Below are 22,404 nucleotides of genomic sequence, written 5' to 3' on the forward strand. Positions count from 1 at the left end.
AACATTAAAAATGTTTATGTATAACTTATCTTCCCGGCTGTTATTTTACTATTCATTTTTTATTTTGAATCTTAAAATACGGTACACATAAATAATTATATCTGTAAATTTATTGTTCTTATAAATTTAGATAATATAAAAAGTTAGTATAAATATAAATCTTCTCCAACAAGCTACAGAAAGTGGCTTGGTGAGATTTAAGTTACTGGTTTAAATATTAAATTAAAATGATAATATATTTTTTTAAAGAATTGTCAATGTATATTAATGTTTATAATGTAAACTTAAAATGGGGTCTATTATTTTATTATTATTCAATGAGGTAAATGTAAAATCTTCTAATAAGTAAAAATAATTACGAGATTACCTACATATTAGCTGCCGAAACAGATTTTATATTTAAATTCGCAGTAAAATATTTTTTATTTGCTCTATTATCTAATATCGACACTAATCGTAAATTAGTTCTGAGAGCTACAAATTAATGCTTCATTGTCCTTTTAAGCCTGAAGAATATACTCAAACTATATAATTTCTACCTAGTTCTAGACGAACAAAAATTATAAAAGGACTGACAATCAGTTTTGCTAAAACCTACCTATAGTTCATTTAGATCTTTAATAAACTTTGCTTATGTGTGGCTAACAAAATGTTTTTATTTACATTAATCATTTAAATGTGCGTGCTTACACAATAAAAATATGTACGTTTTATTGGTTCACCGACAGACAAGGCTTATTAAATATTTGAACGCACTTTTATTTTTTAGTTGAAAATTTTAAACTTAACTTTTCACACTTTAATGTTTTTAAGTATTTAACTATGTCAATCTATGAATATTGTTTAAATTTTTCAAAGTGAAGATAGAATGATTTGCAAATATTTTTTTTGTTAATAAAATACATAGGTAGGCGTTTAAACATTACTTTCTAAATAAATTTTAAAACTAGGATTAAATTGTTTTAAAAAATAGTGTAAGATGGGTGTTTAATAGAATTTTTTTGTCTTGTAATTATTGTTTATTGTCTAAATATTTGTTTTAAAACTACGAATACATTATTAAAAAATATTGTTTCGTATTCACTATAATTACTATTTCTTAGTGTAATTACAACTTAATATCAGACCAACGCAACGCCAACACGCAACGATCTCACAGAGTTGAAACAATTTTAATGCAATAATATAGACATATCAAACTAAATTTAGAATGAAGTAAATGGAATAAAAAGCGATTTGAAGCGACAAAATTCTACACACTGTACTTAAACAAATCCGCACTTCCACAAGTCTTTTTTTGTCTCTCGCTAGTAAAGGTAGGTACTGGGTACATACAGGTACAGAGGAGCAGCCCACCCTTGTGTGGATATGTTCGCCTCGCTCTACAGCGGGGGTCGAACACGGTTGAACGAGGGTTTCATTGGCGTATTTACACTCAGTTTTACCTTTGTTATACCACAGTACCATTGCCAAGCACACCTACTGTTTATAATCCAAAAAATAAGGAATATTATGTCTATAAATTACGAAATGTTTTAAATATTAATTATGTGCTCAATTTCAACTTATATTGAACTAACTTATTTTATTTATTTATTATATTTGGACCCCTGTATTTAGTAGCCTTACGTGTCATGTACAAGGCTAAGATAGTAGGAAAAAATCGTTATTGTTTATCTTAGAAATGGGATGTTCGATCACTGATTTCGGTTTATATCTTTATGAGTCCAATCACCATTGTTGCCTAGTCCAAGAACAATGGCGCGTGATAACTGCTTTTAACGACAATGTGAATATCTGTTAAGGATATTTCATGTTTCCCGCATTCTGCTTCAAGATTATGGCATTGTAAACTGAAGAATGGGCACTGAAATAACATGTGTTCGATACTCTGTGAAGAAATATCATCGCATGGACAATAGTCATCATTCTTTAATTTAAACCCATATCGGTAACTTTTCGTAGCTCCGTGTCCGGTAAAAATTTGGGTCGTTTCGAAAGTACTTTGGTGATGACGACGGAAGTTTGCTGCGTTCAGCCAGCGTTGGGAAAAATATTTTAGTGATTTCACCAGTAGAAGAAGCGCGGTAATGATCCACCCAACGCTACTAACATATTACAACAGACATGAAGAACATTCTACAGAAGGGAATATAGAAGTCTAGGCATTCACAGGGCTTATGACGTGTCACTGGCTGGTTTAAGTGACCACACTACAAAAATTTGGAAAAACTCAAAACATTGTTTATATATTATTTAACTACATAAAATAACAATTAGTCAGCCTCGTGGTGAGTGATAAGCGCGTTTGCCTACCATGCAAGAGGTCTGGGGTTCGATTCCCAATACGGTTGAAATGAAATCATTATTTTGAAGTTGTTTTTACACTAGAATATTTCATGGTCCCTGGGCTGGCACCTGAAGCGTAAGACTGAACATCTAACCTTCATGTAACAAAAATGATCAACATACGCCGTGATCGGTGTACCAATGCAGTTCCTTATGCACCATTAGATGCGGAAAGGGGAATGATGATGATAATGAACTTTAACAGTAACAAAATTTATTTTTAGTTATTGTTATTTTAGTTATGAATTAGTAATAGTAATTTGGATTAGTAATTATTAATTGCTTTTTGATTATTTTGTTGCTGGGTAACTTATGGAACTTTGTTATATATAACATCAGACTTTAATGGACTTTGTCCGTAAATAAATAAATAAATAAATAATAAATAAATAAATCAGAGCAAACTTCAGAAGAATAGAGAAAGAAGCAAACATATATTTTTAGTATTACGTCTGTTAATTTACTTTTGTTATTTATTTCTTAGGTTAGCTTATAATACTTATTACATAAACTAATATATACACCTACTTTACTTTCATATTTATTTACATCATATTACAAAAAACTCTTTTCATTGTTCAATCTTCATACATTCAGGCATCTCTTCATACACAATTAATTCGTTTACTTTTTGTGATAGCTCTACAACCTAACAACATTTTTTTTTAAAACTGTTGAATTCAACACATTGCGTTCAAACCGAATTTTAAAATTACGTTTATGGCGTTTAAATGCTTAATAATCCTATGTTAATGTGTTAGTGCCTGTCGGTGAAAATGTCGTTGTTAGTAGGGATTATTTTACTAAAACTTTTACCAAAACATGATAATATCGGCCGAAAATAAGTGACATAAATATACAGTGAAACTCCAACTATCCAGATTAATGAGTACCAGAGGTTGTCAGGATATGCAGAAATCCGATAGTTGGACTAACCATTAAATTAAGCCTTTAAAAAAATGCAAAATTGACTCTAATGTCACTTTTTATTGCTTTTGATAGAATAAAAAAAAATTGGAACCACATTAAAACCTGACTTAAACATGTCCAGCAAAGTTAATTTCCGTTTTTATTTGTTATTATTACATCTGAAAACGATCCAAGGTAGTCCGAATGACTGGAGCTCGGATAAACAGAGTGCTACTGTATTTATAAATTATAATTCATTTACACTTATATGTTTATAAATTTGTATAAACCACTTTAATTTAGAGTGATACTTTTCGTTTCGAGGTTACTACCTCATCTTAACTTATAATTACTCGCGTTGCTATGTATATTATAAAATATTGGATGAAAGGGACAGAAAAATTAAAGAAAGAGAGAAAAAGAAGATAAAATTAATCATAACGGAAATATTTTTAAAAGAGGACTCCAAGTTAAATTCAATTTATTATTTATTATTTGAAGTTTTTGATTAATGGCTTTACTAATTTCTAACCGTTCCAAATCGTCTAAACGAAAACCATTTTTATTGACATGCAAAATTTCTACACCCGTTTTTTTATTAAAATCAAGGTTTTTCGGATATAGGATGATTTGCGAATTCCGAGAAATTATCATTTAATTTATATATTATTCATTTTTCTCTTACAAACTATAATTAATAATCAAAATAATATGACCTCACTGGGGATACCCGTGCCGAGGACACTTAACAATATACTTTTTTGAAATGTTTTTACATTTGAGAATAAACAAAGAAGACTAACTTAATAAACAGATATAATTAACAAAATATTCAGACAGTTTTAAAAACAAGGTATTCGTATATCTACATTATTTATATTACAAAACGCACAATGAAAATAACAAAACCTAAGATAAACTATACACTTGTGGTTCAGTTGATTCAATATTGGTTTGGGCGGATGAGACAATTCATTTTACTTCTACCTAGCTCCACTATCCATTTTTTTATATCCTTTTTAAACATTTTCTCGTTACTAATTGTTTTAATAGATAGTGGAAGTAGGTTTTAGATTTTAATTAAATAATACTCAAAATCCTTTTGTCCAAAAGTGGTATTAGTTTGTTTTTGTTTAAGTTGTCTTTGTGTTGAGGATCTAGTGATTATATTGTTTGTATTTGATGTACTGTTGAGGTTATGTCTTTCATTTAAGTAAGAGTAGTTTTTGAATCTGTATGTGAGTATTGTTTTAGAGTATAATTGTTTTGGTGTCATAAGTTGTGATTTGTGGAATATTTCTTCAGTATTGAACTGATAACGTAAAAAAATCTTTGTTACCGGGCATTTCTATTTAAGTCTGCGATGTGTATTGTTCCTTCTGAACATTTTTGTGAAAAACGCATAGCCAAATAATTTATAAATTAAATATATTTTCAATGTTATTATTAGAACACACATAACAATATGTATGATATGTGTGCCCTACTTTAAGATTTAAATTTTTTTTTAAATTTAAAAAAAAAATAAAAAAAAATCGCAACGATGATTTCGGTATAACATAAATATTTAGTTCATACCAAGTATTTGTATTAGTATTTCTGGTTATTACGTTATTTTTTTTGTAAAATTAGTTTTAAATATTTTTTAAACTATTTATTCGTTTAGTATAATTATTGTGTTGTAAGATGCTTAAATTGTAATGTACAGATTGCACCCCCCATCGAGGGTGCAATGAGTAAAGGAAGCTGTCTTTTGAGTTAGTATGTCATTTAAAAGAATTTGAAATGTAGTGCAATATGCCAAAACTGTCATAACTAAAATATCATTAAAATAAAAGTGCATAGTGGCATTTTTACGTTATAATTATCTATCATCATATTGTGTTATTAAAAGTTTCTCAAAAAAACACCAAATTGATAGCATATATACGGATTTCACAAAAGCTTTCGATAAAATCTCACGTATATTTTACATTTAAAACTTAACTCTCTAGGTATAAACGACCCATTGCATAAATGGTTTGGAAGCTATTTGTCAAACAGAGAGTTATTCATAATAATAAAAATACTTTATAGTTTTATTCCACTTTTATTTATAATTATTTGATAATTTTTTTACCAGTGACCGAGTTTCGTCGTGACCGACATCGTCAGACTGGTGGGAGACTAAACAAATTTCTTTGTTATATACAAGTGCAAGCAGGGGTTGTAAATCATGTTTTCATATAATTATGTAAATTAAAGAATTTAAATTAAAATCATTTAAGTATAAGTTTGTTTCGTCTCCCACCATTCTGACGATGTCGGTCACGACGAAACCCGGTCACTGGTAAAAAATAAATAAATTATAAAATAATTATAAATAAATGTGGAAAAAAATAAAAAGTATTTTTATTATTATAATTAAAATGCAGTTCCACCAAGAAATGTCAGTAGAAAAACTCAATATATTAAGAGAGTGTTTCGTTAAAATAAAATCACCTACATCTAGTGCTATCCCCGCAACAAGTGGTCTGCCATCTAGAACCAGCCTTATTCCTAGTTATAAATTATATTATTGAACGTTTTCTTGATGTTGAATTTTTTTTTTGCTGACGACATTAAGATTTACAAGGATATAACTTATGAAAATGACTGCTACACACTTTAATCAAATTGAAATAGATTAAATAACTAGTTTATCTCTAATAATTTGTTTTAAAATGTTGATAAATGTATATTATTATTTATTTATATTTCTATAAATCTCCAAATTTTTTTCCTTGTTCAATTAACAACATTCAACTGGAAAAAGTCACAGAGATTCGAGATCTTGGTATCAAAGGATTTTGAATCAGTTAAAATAATGAAACTCTTGTATATATCCTTAATTAGAAGCTAATTAGAGTACAACTCTACTATATGGTCTCCTTTTTACAAAATTCACATAAATAATGTTAAAAGAGTTCAACGAAAATGTTTATGATTCATTAATTTCAAACTGCATATTCCTATAGAATAAATTAACCACATGTCTTTGTTATTTTTTTTTATTATACCTACTCTGGAAGATCGCAGGACAATAACTGGCCTACTATTTTTATATAAAATCATTAATTGTAAATTAGATTGTTGCGAACTCCTGGATTTAATAAATATTAATATACCAACACGTAGAACTATACAAAATACTCTATATTATTGTCATCCTTCTCACACCAACTATCTTTGTGACTTACCTATATCGCGTATACCTACACAGACTTGGAGATTAATGTACCTCTCATATCGACATTTTTAAGTTGAGTCTTTGTGAATTCAAATCATCTCTTTATAAATATTTTATGATGTTCTATAATAACGATTAACGAATTATTTGCAAACGCTGGGTACTTATGCTAACGATCTGGTGTTAACTCATTTTATATTCAAATATAGCGACTTATTTATATATTTTGTATGCTGACATACAAACATGAATATATATTTTTCTTGTTATTTTTCTTTTTTTTTTAAACCCATGTATAAATACTGTTTTTTATTTTTGTATATCTTACTAACTCATTATATTGTAAAAGTCACTAGTGCCGTATAATAAATAAATAAATAATTTAAAAAATATAAATTATTTATTAACATTAACAATTAAAGATATTTATTTGAATAAATATTAAACTATGCTGTTGTTGTTTCTCAGTTGGGTGCATTTTAGAATTGTTTAACTCTAGATAGGTGGGTTCGATAATATAAAAATATATAAGTAGTAAATAAAATATATTGTTATTACGTACGCATGGACTGAGTTAAATTAAGAAAAGGCGTATCAAGTTAATATTTTTATTATAAAAATTAAAATACGAGATCATAAAAATAATATTTAAACAGAAACCTGAAAAAAAAGTAAAATAAAATGACTTACCGCTGCAATCGCGTTCATCAGCGCCATCTATACAATCCGGGACTCCATCGCACCGTTTTGAGCTCAGCACACAACGAGAGATGTCGCACACCATCTCGTCCGATTGGCAATCTGTTGAATGTTTTACAAACCATATTAGCCAAGACACACACCTTTTTGTATTACGAAGGATTCTCCAAAAAAGATGTGTATTGGAGTAAATAATTATTTGCCAATGTATTTTTAGATCGACCTCAAATATTTTTATATCTAAAAAATATGATAAAATGAACCAAAAACATTATGGTATATAAGAACAAAAACAATGCCTGTAAAATCCAATGATATAATAAGCCAACAAAAGCAGTAACTAGTTAGTTAAAAATATAATGTAATGCGTATGTTAATAGTGGACTCTAGTCGATTGGAGTTTGTCAATTAGTCGGAAAACAGCAAAAGGGTTTTATAGTTCAATAACTTGCATTTTATAGTTTAATATTTCGTATTTCAAAAAAGCTTAGACGAAAAACATTAGGTACTAAAAATAGGGCAAAAACTGGTAAAAATAAAAAATACCATGCCATATAAATAGGAAAACTTTTTATGCAACAGTATTGTAGTTTTTTTTTTACACTTTTCAATGGCGTCACCAACCAAAATATTTAGGGAGTACATAAGTATTATTATTTTTTAAATGTTAGGTACACAAAAAGTTTTATTTTCCCCGAGACAAATTGCAAAGCAAGATTGTGAAAAAGGCAAAATAAAGAATTTTGAAGTGATCTGTAGTCTAAGAGTAATGAATAATTCAAAAATGTTTTAAATGTGTCGAAATGTTTGCAGACTGGCTGGGTTTCCTTTTTAGGGAGTAATTTAGACCTAAATTTGTTGCAACAGAGATGGAAAACATTTTTGAGAAGGAAATATGGAAGTCAAGTCATATAATATTATTACAGGGCTAACGACCTGCCATTAATATGCCTATAAATGTCTAGACTTCCATATTCCCTTCTCAAAAATGTTTTCCCTCTCTTTTGCAACAAGTAATTAATAATTATTATTCATATTTTACGGCGATTTTTTCTACTTATTTTTCCCTTTTAGTATGTTGTTATTGCTCCCTATTTGAAAATGGTTTTTGTCGAAAGTAAATAAACATGTATGTATCGTTTTATGAATATTTGTTTAAAACCTTCATGCTTTCATGGATATGTAGAGACTTAAAAAAATTAATACTGATTATTTTATTAATAATCCTTGATAAAGTGAAATGATGTTTTTAAATGCAGGGATGTTTTAGTATTCGAAACAAGTTTTTTTGATGAATTCACCATGCCAAATGAGTTAAACACAACCTGTATTAAAAATAAACATATGTGGTTAACAAGAATGTAAGATGCGATAGTTTTTGTATTAGTCATTAAGTGCAAGTAAACATGACTAGTTAGAAGCCCCGATGCAGTTAAGAGTTCGTTTTTGCCACCTGATTCTGAGGGGCAATTGGTTTCATCGTCTCCATTGGGGCAGTCCACGTTTCCATCGCACAACTGTTCCTTGCAGATAAAGGCCGAGTCGTCTCGGCAACGGACTTGGTCGTCGGCTCTGCACCTCGGGTAGTCTTCTGGCTGGGAGGGTACGGAAGATGGTGTGGAGTATCTTGGTCGTTCAGTTGTAGCCGGTGTAGTCTCTTCCTCTGCGGTTACGTCTTCAGTTGTCGGGTCCCTGACATCGAAACCCCTAGAGCTGGTTGACTCGGTCACTGGGACTGATTGCCTTGAACCATTGCCATCTTCGTCGATTTCAGCTTCGATTGGAGATCCTTTAGTACCACAATAGATAAAAAAAACGTAAAATTTTGTGTAAAGTGAGATGTTGAAATACGTTTTTTTTTAATTAAGCTATTTTCAACTAGAAAACATTACTAATTTTTGACGAAGCTAGGTTCGAATCTCGGACCTCTGATCCGTAGTCTTTAACGCTATGACAGACAGACCGACTAAAAGTTATTGGTAAATTATAGATGCGGAAGATATTTTCATTATTCATTAGTTTACTGAGCGAAACTAAGTGTCAGATATTAGAAACATCACGTCGCGTCATTGCAACAGAAGCAATATTACTGTTGATCAAACTGATAATTATGTACGGATAGTTAGATATTTTTTTTCATCCCAAGAGAAATAAATGCAGAAACTTACAAAAAAACTCGCGAAAAAATATATTTGATAAAAGCATCCTTTATAATCTCATCATTTCCTCTCCGCACCTAATGGTGCATAGAACACTGCATTGGTACACCAATTTCAGAGTATCTTGATTTTAAAAAAATGTTACATGAAGGTTAAATGATCAGTCTTACGCTTCAGGTACCGGGAAATAATCATGTTAGTGCATTAAAACCTCTTAAAAGTAATTAAATTTTCTCTGTAATTCAATTTTTGGGAATATGTCTATTGGCACGGCCAGCGACAGAGCGCCGAGATTAATTCTAACGATATATCCATTTATTTGATTTCAATTATTTATTGACAATTCTTGATGGAATTCCATTGTGATGTTGTAATAACTATTATTTACATATAAGTAAATAATTAAAAATACTTGGTACACTTCCACTTATTTGTTCGACCAATTAGCGCTTTCACCCTCTAATGGGCATCTTCATACTGATAAATCTTACACAGTGTAAGGGTAATTTATATAAAACTAAATATTATCTTAAATGTAGGTACATTTAAAAATAAGTTGAACAAATAAGTGGAATTGTTCCAAGTAAATTAAGTAGTAAATGTATATGTAAATATCAGTTATTTTATCATATATCCATTTATTTGTAGTTAGGAGAAACACTTTGAGCTAGACGCACGTCGATCGGTTTAAGCCGTATTTAAAAAAAAATCAAAAGCGGGATGTAGGACTGCGGAAGTTCATGAAATACCTAGCGTCGCGTCGGTATCAATAAAGGCCCCATAGCGACTACTATGTTAATCTGACTTTAAAAATTAAATTATTTAAAAAAATGGAAATGAAATAAAGATATTATACCAATATCGCAGCCCATTTCGTCCGAATTATCGGAGCAATCGATGACCCCATCACAACGTCTGGAGGCCTGCACGCACTCTCCATTCCGGCAGCGCATGTCGTCCGGAAGACACTCTCCGTGTGGCTCTATGACGTCAGCTACTTCGCATCAGATTTCCGCATCATCCAGGAAGGTGTATTGTGACCATGCATCAAATGTCACGGGTGTCATTTATGTTTTTAGTCCATCAGTTTGTGTGACCAATTGGTGTAAGAAAAAATCATAACAGAAAATAAATAAAAAGGCAAAAAATAAATGTGTCATAACTTAAATAAACTAAATAAATATAATTCTAAATCTAATTACCGTCAAATTGTTTGTAGCTGAACTCTTCGTCGGAGACGATTACTTTTCCCAGTCGTCCAGTTTCTCGAATATGTCTTCTCAAAAAGTTTTGGATTCTATCAGTATCATAGAAGTCGGTGGACTGAAGTTCCAGCGTTACTTTACACGTGAAATTATCTTCGGGTCTCGATCTGTAAGACAACATATTACAATTCAGAAAATGCGATTTTTTTAAAATAGGTATTGGTTCTTAACATACATTGTGTCCGTGTTTTTTCAGATTTAAAAATGAGCAAAAGTAGATTTGTAAAAAAATGGTAAAGGTAGATACTTCATTTAAAATAAAATTTTCTACTCTAAAAGATACCGTGTTTGCTTTGACGTTACATTTTTTATTTCATTTGATTGCCAGCCATCAAAATGGAACGCTTTTTCTTCCCTCTCTTTTCTTTTCTTATTTCTCTGAACGTCTTGCTGGGGTGATATTTCAAACGCTTTCGCGTTTACATACAAAATTTGCGTGATAAAAGTGTTTCATACGGCCGCGAAAGCGGTTCAGAATAGCACCGCTGTTCGCGTTCAATTGAGGGGATAAAGCTACTCGCGATATTTACACAGTGTACGGCGAAGGTGCTATCGCTAATTTTTTTTAAATAATGAGGAGAATATACTATTGACTAATTTGACGCATTTTTTTGCTGTATCCTCATATTCTCTATATTATGAAAAAAATGGCAAAACTTATTTTAACACCAATATTAATAAATATTTGCATATTTTATGTATTGACCATAAAACGTAAAATACGCATATTAGTATCCTAAATATTTTGAAGTAATTTTAAGCATGTATCTCATTGCTTTGGCCGTGGCAAAATGAATACCTAATAAGTTTAATTAAACAGATCACAATATTTCCCTATCCGCACCTTATGGTGCATAGAGCACTGCATTAGTACAACGGAACAACTATGGATGGCTTCAGCCAGACGACAAAATTTGATTCAGGATACGGCACTACCCGATGTGAGGAGTACCGCTTTACCCACCGTTAAACTACTGGGAGTCATCCTTAATTCTGACCTTTCTCTTGACGCTCAAATTAGTAGAACGATAAGTTCATGCTTTTACCAGCTGAGACAGATTAAATGCATACGCTAAAATTTGCCCGTCAATTAATAAATGCATTTGTAGTGTCTAGAGTCGATTATTGTAATGGTATCTACGCAGGTCTACCGATTAATAAAATGACTCGTCTACGGACTGTATTAAATGCCGCAGCAAGACTTATTTTTGGAATCTCTAAACTCAGTCATATCACTCAACTACTTCGGGAATTGCACTGGCTACGTTTTCCACAGAGGGTGGAATACAAACTCTGTTGGCTTGTGTGTAAGTCACTGCACAACTCTGCTCCAGAATATGAAAGGGAACTCTGCATTCCAGATGAACTATCTGACAGACGTCTTACGCTTAGATCAGCTACATCTACGTCGAAAGGAAAAGTTATTATACCTCTACGCAAACAGCGCACTAAATTCGGCGAACGTACATTTGCGGTCGCAGGCCCTACGGCATGGAATGCTCTCCCAGCAGAAATCCGAAACTGTGATAGTGAAGTGATGTTTCGGAAGAAACTTAAAACCCACTTGTTCTCTAAATCATTTGAATCAATTCTTAGCATGTGGTGGAAAAGTAGTGTGAAAAAGTACGTTATTTTTCTTAAATTAAAAAGTTAAAGTTAAAATTAAATTTATATATTTATATAATCACTTTGTAAAGCGCCCTTGAGATATGATATTACGAAAATGGCGCTATATAAGTTTTCCATAATTATTGTTACTAACATTTACTTGTTTCCTCACACTAAAAGTGCTACTTTTTAGATGTAATTGTTAGAAGTACCATATTATGTGTATTACATGATTTGTACAATTTGTCTGTTAGTAAGTAGTAATTAAGAGTTAGCCTGTAGATAGACCTTATTTTTTATTCAAGTATAATGTACAGCGCCCTTGAAGTGATTACTCACGAAAACGGCGCTTTAAAAATTGTCGAAATTTATTATTAATATTAATCGCAGCATATCTTGATAATTTTTTTTTACATGAAAGTAAAATAATCAATCTTACGCCTTAGATGCCACTCCAGGGACTATGAAATATTCTAGTGTAAAAATGCCCTTTTGAATAAATGTTTTACGTCAATCATGTCAGGAATCGAACCCAAGAACTCTTTTGCGTGATAGGAAAACGCGCTGACCACCACACTACGAGGGGGACGGACCAAAACAATAGGCCGTTTACAAGTGAACAATACAATAGACATGACAATATTGTCATGTCCCAGCTCCGTGAACAGCGTCGACTGCGCGGGACAGAACGAAAAATACTATGCATTTCAAACCAAGATGTATTGGAATTGTTAAAAGATGAACGAAATTATAAAAAGGATTGTTTTCTGCTGCCATTTTCGGCGGAAACATTTTTGAGGGCGACACAGCCAGGCACGCGCAATGTTGAGAATAATCGATGTTCGGCGAAGACAGTCTGCTCGTCTGTCTCGGTGGGGATGTCTCGAGACAATATTTTGTCCTACAAATAACTATTTACACGTGGTCAACGGTGGTCGAGTCCTGGGACAGAACAATATTGTATTGTAGACGTGTAAACGGCCTTTAAAGCACAGAAAATAAGCCTTACTGTATCCTAACTAGACGAGCTTGCTGTTCGCCTGGAAGACGGTCGAATAGTTCATTGACTCCATCAGCAAGGTTCCTAGAGAGGTTCTGGAAGGGCAGAGAGTCCCTGTTGGAGAACTGTTCTTGATACGGCTCCCGAACGACGAAAGAAACCCGTATCGTTACTAAAATCAAAACAAAAATACTTTTATTTTTACATTATCATCATCATCGAACCATAATTCACACCGATGATGCATGGGGAACTGCGTTGGTTAAGTAAATGCAGTGTATCAAAACTGACGTCGGGAGATAGACAAGTTATTTTGTGAGTTGTCAAACGGTTAGAAATCTGTATAAATAAAAGATATCAATATAAATATATATATTGATTACAGATTTCTAACCGTATATAGCCATTGTAACTTTAAATTTTATTTGCACTTAATAATGCATGGGACATTGTAACTCATTTGTAATGCACTAAATCAAATACTTTGTTTTAAGACCACTTAAGCACTCAAGTGGTCTTATAACAAAGTGTTTCATTTAATCGTGTTATACCACAAAGTTAATTCTGGTTCAATAAATAATATCATTTGTAATATACATGAAGCCGCAATTGATTTACAGATCGCAATGACATCAGGAGCTAATTTAGAAATGACAACTATCTTTAACAGGAAGCGCGGTCTGACTTGTGAAGACAAAGAAGTATGAAAATACAAACGTAGTCTGTATCTTCTCACTCTATTATGGCACTAGAGCAGTGTTTTTTTTACACAAGATAATTGGAGCGTCCCTACAGTCTGTATTATGTTCATTTAGTGTATTTTTTTCTATAAATAATTTAATACGGGAACTAGGACCGTCCAAAAACCCTTGAAAGTCATCAGTTTTATTTGCCGTCTTTGGACGGAATATGATAAGATTTTTTTAAATACCGTTTCATTCATCAAAATTGTCAGACACCGCATATCCTCTTAAGTTAATATTTCACGTCGAGCTTCGGAATCGAGCCGGGAATCGAACCCGAGAGCATGGTAGGTAAACGTTCTATTTATCGATACATCAATTCATCTTTCGGTAATTCCTTTTCTGTTCAAGTTGCCGGACTCCGGTATATACTCTAAGGATGGAATGAACGACCACTTCACGTGATAAATACACCTTCTTTGATCACCTTGAAGAAACGCCGGGAACATTGATATCTTCCATTAGAATTCTAATTTTCTATCATACTATTCCCTGAATACTTTCCCTTCTTTCAAACTCCTTACCTGCTCCCACCTCGAATGCTTCACTTAACTTTACATGCAAAATATTATATAAGTATTTTATCTTTTACGTAGGTACAACACTAACAAACAGCTGGCAAGTGCAAATATTGACCAACTTTATTCTAGTCTGTTTTAGGCTGGTTGGTGTGTATTGAACAAAAATGAGATTAATATTATTTTTAAATACTATGGTTAAGGTATATAGTGGGATTTGCACGTTTTTATAGTATAATTAGTGTCCTGATAAAATGACAGATAAGTCTCAACACCAGTAGACATAAAAAGTCTACTGGTTCCGGTATACAAAAATATTTACTAAAATTTATGGAAATTTATAAAATTTATGGAACTGAATTTTAATTAGCCTTGATAAGGTTTTTTTAAAAACAGGTGCAAAAAAGAGGTCATAGAATAAATTTATGATACATACGTACATCACAACACCCAAACCAATTGAGAAAAAATATTTAGTGGATTTTTGCATCTAGCGGTAAGCGAACCCGCCACGCCAGTTTCACTGTTGGCCGCCTAACCAAATGCGCCGATAAACAGCCACACTTGCAATTGCCGCAAAAAGACGTGGAGCACTATTCCACTAATCAGCTGAATTCGCGAGAGGCTTCGCTAACAACCACTAGTTATTTCATTTTAATAAAGAGTAAATTAGTGGTTAAGTCCTTACGTTCTTTCCCTGGAGAAAATACTGATGGACTCTCGTCGTCACCAGATCCTGATGAAGAACCTTCTACTTCATCGTCTCCCATCGCTCTGAAACGGAAAAAATATTAAATATATTTATTGATCGATTTTCAAACAGCCTCGAGAGATTTGACAAGGTGCAATTTTTATAAATATTTTTTTGCACCATAACAGGCCTTTAGGCCCAATTACTTTGGTGTACGCTCAACACAGTAAACCCAGGCATGATAATCATAACTTTTAATTTTTGTGTTCTCACTGGGAATCTAACCCAGAGCCTTCCGTATATGAGTCATGTGTGTTAACCACTTCATCACGGAGGCTGCCTTGATATGACACTCGGATATGTCACTTGACTACGAGGTGGACATTTCTCCATTCGATTTCCTTTTTCAGGATTTTTATCTGAAAGAAGCCATGAGATCGAAAACACTCGTCCTGGAGTTTGATCCTATTTCGCATACACAAGTATATTATTCCTACCCAGACATGGATAAAACAAGGTAAAAATTGTTAAATAGACTCAGAAAAATGAGGCAGTTCAGTGAATTAAAAAAAATAGTTTATTTGTAAAAATAGACTAGCAAACTGAGCCAATCAAAAAAAAATTAAAAATTAGCAACTTTTTGATTTTTAAATTACTTCACCTGTGACGTCACAAGTTCTCTACGGTGAGTTATCCTAATTGATGGGTTGGCTTCTCTGTAATCGGATATGTAGGGCACTGCAGATTGAACAAACACCTTGCTACAATAAACCTTTCTAAAACTTCTAAATGTAGGTTCTGCAGTGCGAGTGCAGATGAGGAAACACCTATACATTATATGTGAACGTGATGCTAAACATCTTAAAATAAGCCTCATCCTCTGGGGACCACTGGTTCAACCTGAGAATGTTAAAGAGCTCGACCCCTACCTGATAGCCCGATACTTTACGGATCTGAGCTTGGAGGGGGAGATTTAGCAAAATGACTTACCCCCACCACTTAGAATAAGAATAATAAGAACCGGATATTAATAACAACGCTCTGTAATTGGTTGATTTTGGAGAACTAGTGGCGTCGCTTAAAGTTGTTAATTTTTATTTAAAAAAATATGTTTTTCGTACATTCTCGATGAACTTCGCCGTAAAATTAAAACATTTTTTGTACCCAATTTTCCGCAGCTTTGAACATCCTCATTATAAAGTATGCCTATTCAACCCGTTTTTCCTAATTTTATGTGTTTAAATTCAAATCCAATATTCGTCTAGGTTCAAACATGCTCATCTAGATCAAAAGTACTTAAATTGTTACTCTGTGTTATTTTTTGATATTTCAGTTATATTAACAGTATAAATTTTGCAACACATTTGTTTATGATCTATTTAATACCCGTTAAAATGTATGTTGTTAAATTGATTAAACACCATGTAATATCCGAAACATTGTTAATTCGTTAAAAATCTGTGTTGAAATATTTTGTTTATATTTGAAAAAAATTCATATAAAACTGCCGTTAAATAAAAACAAATATAAAAAGTATTACCTTCTTACTCTTGGATGATCATCTTTAGTCTCCTCATTCTGAAAAATAGTACAAAATAATTAAAATTAGTTTATTTTATATGTTGATTAGACATTTACTTCGTAACACTTTATGATTTTTTTAAAAATGATTTATCATAAGTTGCATTAAATAATCAGATATACCGATACATTTACAAAGATGATAGAATTCCCTAATAATTCCTGCATCTTGGTTGAAATGTCAATCTATCTAGATAAAAATAATTGCATAAAAGTCCAATATTCGTTTACAAAGATTTGAACATGCTTAAGATAAGTGTTGACGATTGACTCAGGTCTTTTGAGTTTTGTATCACTTATCGATGGAAAAAAGGCCCTCCCTGAAATTATAATTGTATTCTTTAAATAAACGTTATCAAAATGAAAAACTAAATTCTTTTTTCATAAAAACCTAATTAACATTTTACAACATAGATGAAGAACATTTAAGAGAAGGTAATTTAGAAGTCTAGGCATCTACAAGGCTTATGACCTGTCAATGGCTGGTTTAAGTGGCCACTTTACACACTGTGTAACATTCACATTCCTAGTATGTAGGTGAAATAATTCAATTAGATGAATCTCACCCGCATAAATAAAGGTTTCAGCTCTTCAACTTCACAAACATCAACAGATGAAAGAATTGAAGGAATATAGATGTTCAAATATAGGCAGAATGGTGAATGTTACACAGTGTGTAAAGTGGTCACTTAAACCAGCCATTGACAGGTCATAAGCCCTGTAGATGCCTAGACTTCTATATTACCTTCTCTTAAATGTTCTTCATCTCTGTTGTAAAATGTTAATATAAACAGCTCCCCGGGGAGTTGAATCCAGTCCTTGTCTACAAAAATTTGGACAAACTCAAAATATTGTTGATAAAAACCTTACTTGTATTACCTATCTAGGTACAATATTAAAAATGTACTGTGTTTTGGGTAGATCTGCCCATCTTTATTACAAATTTAATTTATTTTACCTTAAATAAATAATAACTTCAACAATGTTTTGAGCATGTTCAAATGTTTGTAGACAGGCTAGATTTATTCCCGGGGGAATAATTTAGATTTAAATTTGTTGTAACAGAGATCTCCCTAAGAAGGATCTCCGGCATGTCTACAAATATTTAGACATACTAAAAACATTGTTGATTAAACTAACTGGTATAAGAAATAAAAAAATTGAATTGAATTTTTTATTCAGGCGTTGCCTAGTAGGTGAATTGGTTCAGCCAAAGAAATCTCCTCTAATAAAAGTTTCAGCTCTTTTACTTCACAAAAGTCAACAGATGGAAGAGTTAAGGAAATGTGGATGTTTATACATAGGCAAAATGATCATAAGCCCTGAAAGTGCCTGGACTTCTCGAAATGTTTTCCCTATCTGTCGCAGCAAATTTAGAAATAGCAATTTGTTAATCTTAGTGACTCCTGAGGAGGTGAAATCTAGTATTTTGCCTATAAACATTTAGATAAACTCAAGTATTGTAATGAAACCAACTGGTACAAGAAGAAGTTTAAAAATTGGAAAATTGTCTTAAGTCGTTGCCTAGTATGTGAAATAATTCAGACAGATGAATCTCTTCACAGCAATAAAGGTTTCAGCTCTTAAACTTCACTAAAATCAAATGATGGAAGAATTAAAGAAATATAGATGTTCAAATAGGCAAAATGGTGAATGTCCTACAGTGTGTCAAGTAGCCACATAAACCAGCCAATGACAGGTCATAAGCTCTGTAAATGCCTAGACTTCCATATTCCCTTCTTTAAGGTATTCTCCATCCATGTTGTAATTTGTTAAATTTAGAAATGATAACTTACTTGAAGAATAATCTATTGCGATTCATTCACCCATTCATGCTAAGGGAACGCCCTTAGCTGAAACCAATGATGCACAGATCACAACAATAATGCACCAAATGTGGTATATTGAATTTATATGCATAAGAATAATAACTGATAACAAGCAATACATATTATTTTGTTCATTTTCCAATCTCACACGATCTTAAAAATCCACAAGACACGACAAAATACAAGAGATGGATTGATTTTTATTGCATTACTTGCTGCTAAATGTTCAAATTTACGTCCTAAAGATTTATAAATAATAACATCTTCGATATGTTGAGTGGAAAAAAAGTTAGAAGCATTTAAGTGTTTTTCTTCGATTTTCCAGGGTTGCACTCGACTAAAACGCATATAATGAAAAATTCGGAAGATATTGTTTTTTTGCATAATTAAAAAGTTTGTATTTTTATGTTTACAAACATCAATTATTTTAATAGGATACTGCATTGATTTATTTCCTTTCAATTAATAAATTTCTGCATATTAACATATTTTTAATGGATTTTTACTGACATTTGATACATTTTTGAAAAACTGATTCATACACAAAATGCACCACTGCTGGTAAGTAGCTTAGAGTTTGACATTTGCAAAAAGAATTCTAAATTTAAAAACGAATTATTTAACGTTTTGGAATTCAATCATAAACTAGTACCTAGGTACCTACTCATCAATTAAAAGTAATTTTCCTTTCATCCGGACAGTTTTTGCACGCTTCAACTTCATAGTTATTTTTTTTTTCATTTGGTTTCAAATTAAATGACAAGGTCACGTCAGAACCCAACTGGTAGTTAAAGAATGACTAAATTCACGTTGAGCATGAGTTAAGTGTCATAATTTAAGAATGCATAGGGTAAAACGTGGTCTAACTTTTTTTAATTAACACGTATTAACGTATTTTTTCCATGGATTATGCCAGTAGAGTAGTGATTTTTGCACGAGTTTGATTTGAGCATGACAATGCCTCATATACAATCACATAAGGCGATAAAACGAAAATTTATAAATAGTTCAAAAGAAGGAAAAAATAAATAACGTGGGTCCTTATTTAAGAATAAACATTTGCTGAACCAGCTTATAGCAGGCAAGCCAACGTTCGGGAATATTAATATTTTTTTGTTTTAGAATTCAGTCATGAACACGTACCTAGGTATTTACTTATCAATGAAAAGTATTTTTCCCTTTATCCGAACAGTTTTTGCACGCTTTCACGACACAATCTGGCATTTTTCTTTTCATTTATTTGGGTTTCGAATAAAATGTCAAGCTCGCGTTAAAACACGGCAGGCGGTTAAAGAATGACTAAATTCGCGTTAGGCATGAGTTAAGTGTCATAACTTTAGAAGGCTGAGGGAAAAACACGGTCTGACTTTTCTTAATATTCACGTATTTCCTCCATGGATTTTTGCACAATTTTGATTTGGCACGGCGAGGCCTTTTAGCCAATTACATGAGGAGATAAAACGAAAAACTAACCCATATTGCGAATATATAAACAGCTCAAGAAAGGCAAAAATAAATAACGTGTGTCCTTATTTACGAAAAAAAGTTTGATTAACCAGCTAATAGCAGGCAAGCCAACGTTCGGGCAGGACAACGTCTGACAGGTCCGCTAGTAACATATATTTTCAAATGATATTGATCAAATTGTGTATCTTTTATTTATGTCTGTATGTGTATGCGCATGGGTACATGTATTTGTTTAAGTATGTATATATATTTTTAGATTATTAAACTAAACTAAAATTATTTCTTTCAAAATTTTTATGAATCGTATTATCGTCATCGTCATTTCCTCCCGCGCCTAATGGTGAATGGGACACTGCATTGGTACACCAATCGCAGCGTATCTTGATCATTTTTGCTACATGAACGCTCTTACGCTTCAGGTGCCAGTCCAGACACTGAAATATACTAGTGTAAAAACACCTTTTTAAATAAATATTTCGTGTCAACCATGTCGAGAATCGACCCTGAGACCTCTAGCATGGTAGGCAAACGCGCTAACCAGTGCAATACGAGGCGGACTATCAGCGTATTATCCGAGCTATGATTTTTTAACGTTTTACATTTTTGGAATTACTCCGCGTGTGACGTCTAAAGTTCTCTTCCGCTTCTTCTCAGTCAGTTCTTAGATTGGTCCGTTGACTTACCGTAAACTGGAAACCTTTCACAACTCTCGTATCGTCAATTGATTCAGATGACCTAGTGACGTCGTTCAAAGTAGTTCTTTTTTATTATTTTTTTTTCTTCTTTCGTTTTCAAGAAACTTTGCCGTGCAATTTGATGCTCTAATTTTGACACATTTTCAAACATTTTTTTTGTAATTTTCTGTAGGGCTGAACTTCCTTATTATGACAGAACAAACCTGTAGATCACTTATTACACAGGACACGCCTTTATGGATTTTTTGTTTATATTATAGTGTATTCTTCATATGTAGCATTTATGTACTAAATTTTTGATTGTCTGAACGATACTCGTACATAATTATGTAATTTAATCATATGTAATTTAGTTTGAATTCAATACATCGTCACTATTAACCACAAACAATACAGAATAACCGTGTACCTGGCTAGAATTTTAACCAAAGTGAATGACGAAATAATCTATTGTACAAGTGGCTAGCGTATGTCGAGGATCTTGGCACCTCACTAGGGCACAAAACACCAAAATTCTGAGTTTTGAGAATAGGTGTCTCAGAAGAATCATGGGTGTGCGGTGGTTTGACTTTGTAACGAATGAAGTAATAAGAGAACGGCCGCAGCAAACTCCGGCAACAACTGTCATCAAGCGGAGGAGATACGATTGGCTTGGCCATGTGCTGCGGATGCCTCCTGAGAGCCTTAACCGCGCCTGCCTACTTTACAGGGCATCAGGTTCTCGACGTTCTGGACGCACACTGCTGACTGTTCGTCGGCAGTCGTGTCAGAACTACGGGACGCGAACCTGACTTGGGAGGATGCACAGGAGCTGGCAGCCAACAGAGATGCTTCGAGGATATTTGCGGACACCATATGCTCCAACTAGGGAGCGGATATAGAATAATGGATGAATGAAACAAGTGGCTAAATAATTCATTTCATTTCTTTTTTTTTTTGGACCACAACAGGCCAGGATGCCCAATTACAGTGGTGAATTACATTACAGAACAACCAGGCTTGAGAAAAATCACTTTTTTATTTTATTTTTTATGTTCTCACCGGGAATCGAACCCGGAACCTTCCGTGCGTGAGTCAAGCGTCTTGACCACTACACCACGGAGGCCGCCAATAATAGAAACGCTCGAATATCGTCACCCTGCATGTAAAACTAGTTAATCCACAAAATGGTAAAAAAATATTTGTTGGCGTTTTCTGCTAGGACTTCAAAAAATATTTATTTGTGTTCAAATTGTAAATCCGTAATGCTACTTTTTTTTTAATTATCAAAAAAAACTGTTGGGGGTTTACGAATTTTACAAGTTAGACCGACGATATCTTAAGGGTACACTGCAGTAATGACAACTGCTTAAAATATCATGGCCGCTCCCTATTTATTTACAGGCAGCCTTGAAGGTCAGCCGCTGGAGCGAGACCCAATGCGAAAGTTCAGTGCTACGGGAAATTCAATGTAAAAAATAATAAAAATACAGCATTTAATTGTACCCCTAAGTTTCTCGAAAACGTATGAAAAAAAAACTGCCACTTTAAAACGTCACAACTAGTCTATTGACCAGCTGTTTAGAATAGCCAATCAATTATAAAGAGCAGCGGTTGGCAACTAGTGGCCGCGGGCCGCAACTGGTGCGGCCCGCGGGGTTTTCGCCGCAAAGCACCCGATGGACGATATCATACCCAACGGAG

At 32.8% G+C, this 22,404-nt stretch overlaps 1 protein-coding gene across 3 annotated transcripts in view; it reads right to left on the reverse strand.

Moving 5' to 3' along the window:
* Positions 1 to 22,404, reverse strand: part of trol (terribly reduced optic lobes) — a 439,681-nt gene that overhangs the window by 246,280 nt on the left and 170,997 nt on the right. For 2 of the 3 annotated variants that reach the window (XM_088226478.1, XM_088226477.1), the window contains exons 4-10: positions 16,690 to 16,727; positions 15,147 to 15,232; positions 13,207 to 13,369; positions 10,527 to 10,696; positions 10,181 to 10,318; positions 8,619 to 8,954; positions 7,157 to 7,267 (exon numbers count right to left, since the gene is read on the reverse strand). In XM_088226478.1, the coding sequence (XP_088082604.1) occupies positions 7,157 to 7,267; positions 8,619 to 8,954; positions 10,181 to 10,318; positions 10,527 to 10,696; positions 13,207 to 13,369; positions 15,147 to 15,232; positions 16,690 to 16,727 (1,042 nt within the window). The remainder of the gene's footprint in view (positions 1 to 7,156; positions 7,268 to 8,618; positions 8,955 to 10,180; positions 10,319 to 10,526; positions 10,697 to 13,206; positions 13,370 to 15,146; positions 15,233 to 16,689; positions 16,728 to 22,404) is intronic. The other variant, XM_088226479.1, reaches the window with a different exon arrangement.

Source organism: Micrasema longulum, unplaced genomic scaffold, assembly GCF_059751315.1.
Source record: "Micrasema longulum isolate JH-2025_06_02 unplaced genomic scaffold, ASM5975131v1 h1tg000435l, whole genome shotgun sequence".
NCBI classification, from domain to species: domain Eukaryota; kingdom Metazoa; phylum Arthropoda; class Insecta; order Trichoptera; family Brachycentridae; genus Micrasema; species Micrasema longulum.